The sequence below is a fragment of the Thunnus maccoyii genome, chromosome 17 (genome assembly GCF_910596095.1).
Source record: "Thunnus maccoyii chromosome 17, fThuMac1.1, whole genome shotgun sequence".
NCBI lineage: Eukaryota > Metazoa > Chordata > Actinopteri > Scombriformes > Scombridae > Thunnus > Thunnus maccoyii.
This window is the reverse complement of record NC_056549.1, coordinates 23781086-23794182: the sequence shown is the minus strand read 5'-3', so window position 1 is coordinate 23794182 and position 13097 is coordinate 23781086. Positions and strand designations below refer to the sequence as shown.

General features: G+C 40.0%; 1 protein-coding gene across 4 annotated transcripts in view; it reads right to left on the bottom strand.

Annotated features, from left to right (window-relative positions):
- map3k5 (mitogen-activated protein kinase kinase kinase 5) overlaps positions 1–13097 on the bottom strand; it is a 72766-nt gene that overhangs the window by 41126 nt on the left and 18543 nt on the right. The window contains exons 3-5 of one of the 4 annotated variants that reach the window (XM_042390612.1): positions 7545–7568; positions 2343–2536; positions 205–373 (exon numbers count right to left, since the gene is read on the bottom strand). In XM_042390612.1, the coding sequence (XP_042246546.1) occupies positions 205–373; positions 2343–2536; positions 7545–7568 (387 nt within the window). Of the gene's footprint in view, positions 1–204; positions 374–2342; positions 2537–5509; positions 6299–6340; positions 6360–7544; positions 7569–13097 lie in introns of those variants that run through there. The other 3 variants (XM_042390616.1, XM_042390614.1, XM_042390613.1) reach the window with 3 other exon arrangements.

Genomic DNA, 13097 nt, shown 5'->3' with positions numbered 1-13097 from the left:
GTTAAAATCTTGTTTCTGGAAAAGGCAAATATTTCAGTGAGTGGAAACCACTTCCAACACGTGTATTCTTTTCATTAAAACAACAGGAAGGACCAACATTATCACTGGCATCTAACCAGCAACAACCAGTTGTTTCCATAATGGTTTAATTATGCAAAGGCAGCACACCTAATTTGACAATGTTTGGTTTAGACCTTTGGTTACCTGGATATCCCTGTACGTCAGCAGCAGGTTGATGACAATGTCGACTGAAAGGCACTCCACGTTGTCCAGCCGCTGTTGAATTCGGCTCAGCTCGGTAGCCAGCTCCATGCCAGTGTACAGCTCCCGAGCTTTACGGATCTCATTCAGAATCGTCTCTCGAAAATACTGGCTGTGAGAGGAGAAAAACCACGAGAAAAAACTATGTTTGCATCGTCTTTATGATAAAGTAATACATCTAAAAGCAACCTCAGTTCCCTTTATTTAAAGTTATGTAATTACTGTATAATCCTTCCTGTGACTTAAGCAACAACTTCCATTAGAAAAAATCTAATCAACCACAACCTTACCAAATTGTTTTTGGTAAGTTTCTCCTTGAGGGGAAATTCTAACATGATTGGAGTTTTAATTCATTTACTTCCCTACTAAATTTAGTGGGTTTTTTTGCTTGTATTCCATGTTTTTCATATGAATCATTTGATATATGTTGTTTAAATATTGCAGTAAATATAGCCGGAAGTACATAGCAACAACTAACTCAAGCTTGGTTTGTTGGCTGTGGAGTTAATTTGAAATTAAAGGGGACATACTATGCTTTTTGCGATTTTGTTATATATACTGTTATAATGTCGAATATCTATCTAACTTGGTCAACTATAGTTTGTTGCATGGTTTGTTGACATAGCTTTCGGAGCTGCTGAAAGTCTCCCGAGGGGCAGCTTAAAAGAGCTGGCCTTAAAGAGACAGGAGATAAAACGGCCTGTTTCAGACAGAGGCTGAACTGAGGGGCTGCATAAAAGGCCAGTATAACGAGTTTTTTATAGTGTAAATCATGCAAAGATATTCCAGTAGAGCCCCAGAATATGATTATAGACCTGGAAATATGCATAATATGTCCCCCTTTAGTGTTTACATCAACTTGGAATTAATATATTGACACTGACTGATATCTTATTCTCATTTAGAAGGCCAATGTCAGCCCAATGTTGTACAACAGCAAACAAATATTGGTCTAATGAAGTAATTATTTGATAATGAACACTGTTAGTTCATAGAACAGATATGGGGAAGCCTAGTCAGACTGTCTAGGCAGGTGGTGCTTTCATAAGGTAGAATACATTTAACATATAGTCAGCAGGTTATTATAAATAGCACTCATGCTCCTTCACACAATGTACAGTATGTGTTCCTGTACCAGGGATAGCTGAGCTGAAATCTCTCTGCTGTGTTCACTGGTTTTAACTTCATGGATGCTGGTCTCCTGGAGACAAATGCTTCATCAAAGTGCACGTTTTTCTTCTCTGCCTGTAAAACCTGAGTCACTATTTCTGGAGCCGAGCTAGAACTAACTGGCTGCTGCTTCTCCCATTGGCAGCAAAGCCTGAGATATTACCCCAGCAACTGAGGTGGTGTAAATGATTTTTTGTTGTTTTCTTTTTTAAAATGTAGATCACCACGCAAGTCAAAGTTCTACATAAAAATAATTACAGCAAGTAAAAAAATAGGAAGAGTGGGATAATAAAAGAAAAGGGCTGTTCTGATGAATAAAAAAAGTCACATTGCTGCTCGAACATGAACACCTGCAAGCTAAATTTTGCTCCACAGGAAGACGAAATCACACTCCCTTGGCTTCTTCCTCATTTGTGATGTACCTAATTTATTTTTCTTAGTTTATCTGCACCTCAGCTTGCATTTATACAATAAAAGAACTTCTTGTTAGTAGGAATAGCTTAAGTGTTTCCTTTAGTAGTTACCAGAAAATTTAAGGTCATGAAGATTTTGATGATTGTAATAATTACCTTCCCATCCCTCATGACTATTAATCTCAAAAACAGAATGTTTGCAGTTTGTTTAGCATCCCTTTGCACGTGAATGACGTCTTATACTTCACATTTTATATTTTTAATCTCCTACTGTACTGTAAGTTCCTCCTTTATTGTATAGATTCCTGTGGTTCCTATACAGATGACAGTAAACATGGCTTTAATGGTCTAAATGGTGAATAGATTCAGTTGAGACTTTTATGATCTCTGACGGGACATTACAGCATCCAATAAAAAGAAAAACTATATGAAAATATATTTAAAAAAAGCAGAATCTCTAGTCCAGTCCACCCACTGTCTGCTCCTTTCTGTACTTACTGGGAGTTGGCCTGCGACACTTTGAGCAGCTGAATGAAGCGGTCCAGCAGGGGCATGCAGATTGGCCCCAGCAGCATCTCGAAGCTGGGTTGCATCAGCTCGGTCAGGCCCTTCATCAGGCTGCTCTCACAGCAGTACACCTTGTTGTGTGGTGTCACCATGTACGGGATGAAGGTGTAGTTGGCTGAGCATGTCTGTAGGCAGAAGAGACGCAGTTTTGGTCAAAATAACTATCAGTATATTTGGGCATCAGAGAATGTCTCCTATGAAGTTATTTAGGAGCAGCTCTATCAAGGTTGTAGTTTGTCTTAAAGGATATTGCTGGTGATTTCCTATATTTTTCTTGTTGTCAACAAATCTCATGTGCAGATGTTCCTTTGCCACAAAGATTACGGTCACTGTAGTTTGTTTAGAAACGGCTCCAAAGACTAATAACAGCAATCACATTTTCAGTCTTCGGAGAGTTTAATGAGCTTCGTTAGCTTGTTGTGCTTCACATCACGACCTCTTGACTTTGTACTAAAGTTCTTTACAATGTACAATGTGGTGCAAAGTCAAGAAGTTGTGATATGTCGTAAAACTAGCAATGAAACACAGAACAGTGTTCCAGCGCATGCACAGTGGCTGCTGCCTTACAAGACACTACTCTCTGGAGACTGAAAACGTGACTGCTGTTATTTGTCTTTGGAGCTGTTTCTCTGCTGCATTCAGCCAGTGCAGCAGTGTGGCTCACTGATGTGTTTTTGTTTTTGAGTTTTTGGACAACAGAGGTCTATGACACAGAGGAATAAGATATATCAGGCTTTGAAAACACACAATACTTGTAAATAGATCAATTTGTTGTTGGTTTGGCTGTTGCACATGAGATTTGCTGACAATAAGAAAAATATAGAAAATTTGCAGTTACATCCTTTAATAACTACTCACAGACTCTTTCATACAGTACATACAAACCTGTAGTTTAGCAAACCTTCAGTAAACAATTATCTAAATGATGTAACTTTAACTCTGACTTCATAGACACTCTACAGTAAAACATTACACTGCATACATGGGGAGGAAGCAGACTGCCTGGAGGAAGTCTGAGCTGTTTCCCCTGTTTCAGACAGTTTCAGGTAATACACACGTGAGGCTTCATCTCTGATCTGTGTCTATGCAGACAATAGTGTTTGCAGCGTTGTTTTCACTGAACCAGTCTAAACAGGCAACAGCTGGGAGGAGAAATGTGCATCAGTGGTGACAGAGCCATTAGGAGCTGCTTTCTTACAACTGTAAACACTTACACCACTGCATTTACAAATTCCACTTGTTCATGCAGCCTGGTATTTATGAAAATCAGCTCCAGCAGAAACAGAAGCTCACCTGGTGCAGAGCGCTACCCTGTTATTTGCTGCAGCTGTGGCATTCAGGAATAATTTGGTTTTACGTGCGTTTCTGTTTCAGCAGCAGTCGTAGCACTAAAACAGTCCTTTTCTTTATTTACTTAGCTCTAATTCTTCACATCTGTGTTTTGTCTGGAGGTAGATTTCTGTACTCGGTATCTGTATTTGTTTTAACTTCACATTATTCTCCAGAAGTGGTCGTGATGCTTCTGCTGCGGTGGTCTACCACTGCTGAATAAACTAAGAGGAAACACGTGCGTCTGGTGTTTACAGACAGCGGTGAGAGAAAGAAAGGCAGGAAATCCACTATTGATATCCTCAAGAAACATTTGAAGTCTTTTAAAAGGAGAGCTATTCCCAGAATGTCAGATGTGTATTGAAACACAACATGAGAGCATCTGAAGGCGGTTGGGCTGCTACCCAGCTGCATCCTGACAGCTTTAATATTCCATAATGGTTTCAGCTTTTCAGCAGCGTCTTCTGAGAAAACACACTGCTGCTCTCACTACCAACAGAAAAAGGAAGTGAAAGGAAGGTGTGGCGTTGAAGCAATGAAAGGCTATAACTACTTCCTACTGTGCAACGGTGGCTCATGACATCACCGGTTGCTGCAGTGGCGGTGCATGCCTTTCAAAAATAAACCTGTGACCCCTGTTACTATTAGGTGTGACCAGACAGGTTGCAAAATCCTGATGCTATATTTAGCTCCTCTGTGTGTGTGTGTGTGTGTGTGTGTGTGTGAGATTCATGCCGTCATGGGAAACACACAACAGACTTCGCCGGCGGCTGCAGGACATTTGAGGCAAACCTCTGCTAGTTGCTTACAGGTGACAAGTTTCTGAGCTACAAGTGAAACACATGCGACAGCACCGGCACACGGGGAATCTGCTGAATGTGGCTGGGAATGAGTCAGTTATTCAGCCAGTGAGTCATCTGGTCTATTAGCCTTGCTCAAGGTCCATCTGCCCGTTTGCAGTTACAGCAGGGTTGTATTGGAGCTGCATGCCTACTCACTCACCTTCACAGAGACAACACGTACACCCACACCCATACACACACACACACACACACACACACACACACACAGCTAACCGCAACTTGATGTTAGCATTTAATTTATATGACTGTTCCAGCAGTCATTAACCCACTGAGGAAGCAGTCGTGACTAATAACCACCCATGATCTCTTCCACACAGTCCTGAAGCTCTGAGATTTTGTACACGTGGGTTGAGATATAGATTTGAACTAAGGCAGTGGGTAGCTACAGTGAGTGAATTTACACCAACACAGAGGAGGTAATGTGGATGCAATTATAGTAATTGGATATACACCAACAGAGGCTAATTACCTGGGTTTCCACTATCATGTTGGGTAGTTAAATCCACTTAAAAACAATTAGCATTGCATGCTTTTGTAACAGCAGAATAGAATCAAGTAAACTTGCACCTGCAGTGTAGTTTAAAGCTGACGGAAATTAAATGCATTTTTATCAGCACAGGGGGTAGTTAAAGAGCAACTGAGCATTCACTAAATCCCTTCCTTCAACAGTCTAAGCACAGTTTAGCAACCGAAAGAAAGCACAGCAGGCTGGTCAAGCTTTGGATTTCTCCACATGTTGAAGTGGTGTGTATAAGGCTGTAGAAAGAGCGGTACTTGGTATCTAGAGAGTTTGGAGGATAATGTCATTTTTTTAGCTTTTCCTAAAGCAAACACATGAGAGCAAAATTGTGAGGAATGGATTAACAAAGTGTTTATCTGCTAGTTTCTTCCCTATATTAACCTTACTGAGTGTTACTTTCGAAGCCAAGGAGCACATCATTAGCACTACAGGTTAAGTTGCATAGCACATCCACTGTGTAGTATTTCCTCACCGTGTGGAGGCTGGTCCTGGATGCTTTAAGAGTTTAAGGTGATGTTAGCGGCTTTGGCCTGCTCTTTGTTAAAATTTGGGTACAGTTACGCTTCAGCAACCGCTTTAAGCTAACGTAACCTGAAATAGTGCTACGTGTACCAAATACATCAGTTAGTCCTCATCCTAAAAACCTGCTCTCTTAACGTTAAAAATAAAAACATAGCTTACATACTTGTTTTTATGTTCAAGCTAATAGTCAAATATGATTTTTCCTAATACCGTCGGTCTTTTAGCACTATACCATGAATGTAGTGTACAGGTTTCTCGTTTTAAAATGAGTCAGCTGGAAACATTCAAAATACATTTTCAACCAACTCACCGAGCTAACGTTAGCTTAATTAGCTAGCTAGAGCTAATAAAGTCCGCTAGTGACGGTGACATTTCAGCCAAAAGAATTGACAGTCGCCGGCTAGAAATGAGAAGCTTGATTTTTTTAACTTCTCTGTGAAAATAAGGACAGTTTGTTTCAAAAATGACTAAACATTTAGTGTTATCACTGTAAACTACATGTGTGCCGTGCAAGAACAAAAAGCTTAAATACACCAGACAAGCTCTAGTGAACGTAAAAAGTGATTAAAATTATATAAAAATTTTGTTAATCTTGGCACATACTGGAAAAAACAGCAACAATGCCATCAAAGGGGATGGAAAATGAGTAAAAATGATCAAAAACTCTGCCGACATTGCTCTTTAAGTGCACTTACACAGTGTTAGGAGCACATGCACACATTGCAGAGGGCAGTTAAGTGCACTAATACAGGCAAGAAAGATGGAGAACAAAGACAGTAAGTGCACATAAGGGAGATCAGTAAGCTCACTCTCTCATACTGTGAGTGATAATCAGCTCACCTCACACAGTAAGAGTCAGAGTACGTTTCATGCAGCACAGGGCCGCCTCCTTCCACTCTGAAAAGCCACTTAGGAGAGTTAAGCCTGGAAAATCTGCTCCTGAACGTGGACTCTTGAACAACAGTCAGCCTGCTTCTGCTTTAATCACACTTTATTCTACTGTTGAATTCATTTATTTTTCAATTAGTCAATCAATAGAAATTTAATTAACAATTTTGATAAGCCATTAATCACTTAAGGTCACTTATGAAGCAAAAATGCCAAATATTTCCTGCTCCCAGCTTCTAAAATGTGACCATGTGCTGCTTTATGTCACTATCAATGAATTCTTTTGAGTTTTGGTCTCATGGTCGGACGAAACAAGCTATTTGAAGACATTACCTTGGGCTCAGGGAAATTGTAATGAACAATTTTGTCATCATTTTGTGATACATAATGTCAACATCATTGACTGGTGGTGCAACACTCGCAAAAGAATAAACACTGGATCTTAAATTTGTAGATTATAAACATGGCAGGCTATACGGGACATTTGTTTTGGCTTTGCTAGAAATATGTGTGTATTAATACCCAATGTGTTTCAGAAGGTCAGTGTGAATATGATTCAAACTATATTAGGATGTGTTAGTAAAGAACAGGATTTCCTTAGCTTTAAGGCAGGACGTTATTTGAATGCTGCAGTTTTTGCAAGTCAAATTTTCAAAATGCTTTATGCAGATCATACTCGTGCACTCACTGTAACCAATGAAGCAGCTGTCATCTGAGAAAAAAAAACATCTTGAAAACCAGCATTCACACTGAAGAGAAAATGCTTTCATGTTACATTTCTGTGAAACCAAACATTTATCACTACGACTAAAGAAAAGCCAGCTGCAGAGGAGAAAACCTTTACAGCACCGAGAAGAGAAACATGAGGTGTTAGACACTGTGCTCTCTGCAAGTTGTAAAAAAGCATATTCTTTGCACCACATAATATGTGTGATGTGTGAGCAATGGGTGAGTAATGTGTGAGAAAGGCAAAGGCGAGAGGGAAAAAAAAAGATCGCTTTGTGTACTTACAGTGTTCTTCTGGCAAATTATCTCCTGAAAGAAGAGAACAGAAAAGTACATTTAAAGATTCAAGAGGAACATTTTCTCTTAGGGCCAATTTTAGTCTTGGACACCGTGTTACTGAATAAAACAACGCTATATATAGTAGTTGCTTGATAGGACTACTTGTCCAATATCTGATGAATACTTCTGATAAAAAGATGAGACACAAGCTGATGTAAACAATTCAGAATACAAAATATTCTGACCAAATTTTGCAGACGTTTTATGAGGGAGAAAAGGCGGTCGACGTGTTTGTTAAGCCTCAAGGTTTGTTTATTATGAAAACTCTGCAGTGTGCCTTTAACTGTGCATGTCAAGCAAGAATAAAATATTAAATATTAAAAATTTGCACATTCAAAACCTCAAAAGCACAAAAAAACCAGCTGTCTGGCTAACTTCCTGTGTAATCAAAGTACCTTAAGGCCTCAGTACGCCTCAAACAAAGAGCTTGTCAGATTGAGTCCTTTTAAAGAGACAATTCAACAATTGCAAACATTTTACGCAGAGACTGACCAGGTATGAGACGGTGTTTCAGTAGGCCTGGTCTAAAATTCTCTATCAAAATGTCTTTTTTCATTTTAACACTTGAAATATTTCTGTCAATTTTCATATCTACAATCAAAGCCTTCGATGAGAAACTGTCCAAACGTCTGTGCCGTTTTCCCATTTGTACAGATCATAGCGCTGAACAGCAGGCTTTATGCCCTGCCTTCAAGTATTGCCATTCAGGACAGGCAAAAAAAAGGTTCACAATGTTTCAAGTCTGCACTCAAATGAAGATTGAAACTATTTTTGGTTGCTGAATTTGTTTCTCCTGTTATTATTGGCCAGTAAGAGATCCCTTCTTGACATACTTCCAACGTAGGGATGGAACCAGTGTGTTCAAATGTTTATCTGAAATTAATATGGATAAGTGGATATCTTATCTTTTTCGTTTGAAATTCACTGTGTTTCCTTGGATGGTGTTTCCTTGTTGAGCAGTGCAGGGATAGTAACAAAAAGAGCAAAATTTGTACTAAAAGACCTAAAAAACTAAAAACTCTGGAGGATATTGACTTGATTTGATTAAGTCAGACGGATGAAGCCGTATACTATCTTCAAATAATATTTAAACACATTTTTGCACAGAAGGAGGATTGTGGATTTTGTCCCCCATCACTTACATTGAAAGTACATTATGAAGGGATCTTCTAATGGCCAGTATAAACGGGAGGAATGATTACAGCAAGCTAAAGCTATTCAAATGTTCATATGGGCACTGACTGTTGTTTTAAGACACACTTGAAAAATGTAAACCTGTCCTTTAAGACGGGGTCAGATGATATGACCTTAGTCTTAAAGTCAATATTCTGCAACTGGAAGTGGGTTCTTTTTGTCAAACGTTAACATGTATTTTAACAATCCAGAAAACACTTAACATGTCTTTAAAATTAGCTTAAGAGCTGCCTCAATTTTTCCATTTTGTAACTCCGGGATAATATCAGTTGCCAGTGATAACATACTGCACATGCACCACATTCTGTATATTTTCTAACCAGACACACAGAAATGATTTGTCCTACATTTCTCTCATCACACACTAATGTGATCAATGGGCTGAGCTACTAAAGAAGAGTAGTCATTTTACATTACTGTGTGTACATTGCATGGCACAAAACATTACTAATATCTGCTGCTCCCTGAGGGATAACAAGGCAATAATGGATGCTTGCAGAACATCAATACTACATTAGATTGAGTTTGTTGTATGAGTGCTGTGTTGACTTTTAGGATGCGTTGCAATCTGAATCAATAAGAGTGATTTCCTCGAAAGAAATCTAAAACATGTATCTGCACAAGTAGGTGAAGAAAATCTTACACTTTCATCCTTTAAATCATGTGCAAATAAACTGCATAGCTTGTAGAGTGAGACTCTCTTATCAGAAGAAAGAAAGGCCGCTGTGAAAAGAAGCATGACTGGCCCAGGCACACTGACAACACAATGGCCTCTTTAGGTCTCGGTGTATTTTTAAAAAGAGCACCAGTATTTAGAGAAAAGCACTGACGTCTAAAAGAGCAGCCTTTGAAACAATTTAGCGGCTTGATAGAGATCAGAGGAAACCGCCAGAGAGAAATGGTCTTTTCAGGCAAGGTGAGGTGCAGCCGGGCGGCCGCACAGTCAGCCAGGCGGGCGGGCACCACCAAAAAACCACAGGAAGGAATAAAAAAACCCTGGCACAGTAAGTTTGCGTTAGAGCAAGACCTTAAGCAATTTTCACATTATAAAAAAGCTGAAATAGTTGAGTTGAAAATGTGCATTAGCTTTTTATGTCATGTTTATCTTGACTTCTGCGTTAACCTGCACTGGGGACAAACAAACCTCTCCTGACAGGCTGTACTATATGCTGACTATACAGTGGATCACTGTCGCCTCTCACTACACAAACTACCTAAAATAAAGACTCCAGTGTTCCTCTGCTACAAGTCGCCTACAGCAGGAGTTTTTTTAATGTGTTCAGCTTGGGCCTCAGATTGTGTGAACTACGCCTTGTCTGGTACACAGCTACAAGACTCACACTGTTGTAAAATGCTGACTCGGGCAAAACCGGTCTGTAACAGCCTGTTTCATGTGGATACAGTTTTGTTACTCTACATCGTAAACTGCTATGACACACTAGTGATTCAACTTACAGTCAATGCACTTCATGGTTTTACATAACGTTGTACATGAATGCATCATCTCACTGCTTACATTCTCTGGATCATATAATAGAGCACAGAGATTCATGACGAGCTGTAAGGCCCTCACTCATCACTCCACACCGTATGCTCAAGTTGGTTAGCCTCTTTCATTTCTCAAAGACTCCTCCGTTGGCATTATTTTATTTATAAAACCATTCTTGGGCTATTACCAGTATATCTATGTGTGTACATGAAAAGGAAATTTGCAAACAAATATGCTTTTCACTCACAGAGCATCTTTTTCCTGACTGTACCCAACGTTCAAATAGAGTTTGGTTTATGCTGCTCCCTATGCTTGGAATCTTCTGCAAAATGAGTAAATTACAGTCACTGGTTTCTCTGAGCAGATTTAAAGCTTTGCTGCAAGAACTCTGTGCATCATCAACTATCTGCCAATATCAGGGTCAGGGTTATTAATATAGTGTATCGTGTAGTATAGCAGGGTTTAAACCAGTGTATTGCAAGCCCAGTGGCCAGGCCTGAGTTGGAAAAAAAAGTATTTTAAGATGTTTTCTAAACTAAAATGTGTTATACAAGTAGCATAGCTCCTTTGAGGAATAGCTCAGTGCATAGCGAGTGTGTGGTTGAGAAAGAGAGCGTGTGTGCCTGACGGTGAGGTTGCAGTGACACTGGTCTGCAGTGCACACAGATGCGGGGACGAGTCAGAGGACAACCGCCACTTAGAACCAGAACCAGAGCAACCCACTTGCCATCCCGAGAGAGACACACTGAGAGCAGAGGGTTTCTGCTGAAAACAAGCACTGAGACCTGGGGAGACATGAGAGCAGCTGCTCACTAACAGCTACGTGTCTTTACAGCACAGAGCAGGAAGGAGGACAGACATCTCACTCCACTACTCTGTGCTGTAACTCTGCTGACACAGAGCAGACACTTTCAGTCTATATAAAATAACACGCTTAGTAATTTACAAATTAGAGTTTTTTATTTGACGTGGATGCTGATATGCAAAAATGAACTAAATGAAAATAAACTCCTAACACGGTAACGTGTTTTGCTCAGCCTGCCGGCTCTGCCCCTTGTAGAATATTTGTCCTTTTTGCCCAAAAGAACTACTTAATTAATCAAAATAGTTGCCAATCAAAGATCAGTTAATTGATGATTAATTTTAGTTCTAGATTTAACTCTACTAGCTGCTAACAAAGTCAAGAATCCTTCTTTGTACTCTTAAAGCTGAATTTCTGTCGAAGAAATAAAGGATAAAAGTGCTTCATTATGGCTATCACTATATGCAGCTTCTCACTTAAGTCTGGTGTGTGTTTTTTTCTGGTTTTATAATATCATTGCTCAGTAGGTGTGCATCAAGACTAAAGTACACGCTGACAAAATCAAACGCCACTAGTCAAGTGTTATCAACTCTCAGGAGTGTTGTTGTTGTTGAGTACAAAGCACAGATGAGAACTTATTACTCCTCTCTACTCTCCAGGCAGAATAAGACTCGCTTGTGTCTTGCCCTTTTTTTTTTTTTTATGTGCACGGCGTTGGGCTGTGTTCCTTATTCATCACCTATATTAGCCCTGCCCTGTGACAGCAAACATTATCGTTGGCTCACTCTTACTCCTTATTCCAAAATTACCCCACCCAAGTCATCAGTGTATTTTAAAAGCTGTCTGAACATACAGAGTAGTTGTATTACTGTGTTGCCTTTTAATGGCCTGTTTGCATTATAATCTTGTTCAGATATAATATTGATGGCGTCTCCTGCCAGCAGACAAATCAGACAAGCTTATCTTTTATTCATCAGCCAACTTGTGCCGTCTGGATGTTGACACCGAGTTGAACCTTGTGTGCATAAAGTAAGAGCACTGACGAAGCTGGGCAACCTTTATTCCCTGCTCAGGATTATTAGGGTTTGCAGTAAGATTAGACTTGGTGTACGAGGTGTTTGACTTTCATAAACTTCAACAAATCAGATATAATGTCATATTATTCTAGCACAAGCCTATCAGTCTTGGTTTGGACTTTAAGTGACACATGAGATGTCCGGGCATTCAGGATTGCGACGATATCACTGATAGAAATGCGTCATAGATATGGAAGTAACAAGTGCTTGTTAAGCAGAGGTTGGTCTAAGTGAGGATTAAGGTGTACTTTCCCTCTCCGCCTTATACGTCAGGAAAGTGAAACCTAACTTGCACTCAATCAGGGAGCGGGCATCCTGATGTGAAGATGCTGGCCACTCATCCGGACAACAAAACCCTCTTGATATGCCGCATCACTGCCCAGAGCCACAGAGCTTAAAATCCCTAATATCCTGTCCTCTGCCTACTTGGCTGTAATGACAATGTGAGGCTGTTTTCCATAGCTTGTGTTGAAGGAAGGGGTTGATGATGAACCTCTGAGGCCAGCAATAAGCACCTGCTTCCTGGTTGAATTTGCATGTGCTGATTATGAGTGTGAAGAGCTGCATGGCCCCTTGTCATGGACAAAAGCTCTCCACTGCTACAGCCAGTCAGTCTCTGATAGGCTCGTCTCTGCGGGGTGGTGTTGGCATGCAGCCACACAGCCTCGGAATTAAATTGTCTGTTTGATGTTAACTGTGCCTTTAAATGGTGAGCATTCACACGGTTGCTCAGTGATTTGTTCTGTTGCATGGCATGTGGTGGTAGAAGCTTTGATTACATTTGTGTGGTGATCTGCTCCTTCAGTGCTTAGATAAGCTATTTTTCACTCATTTGTTGTTCCATTCAAATTATGTGACATAGCTCCGATGTGAACATAGCTAGCTAGTAAGAAAAAGCTCCATTAATTGATTTTGTTGGCCACTTAGTTGCAGCTGAA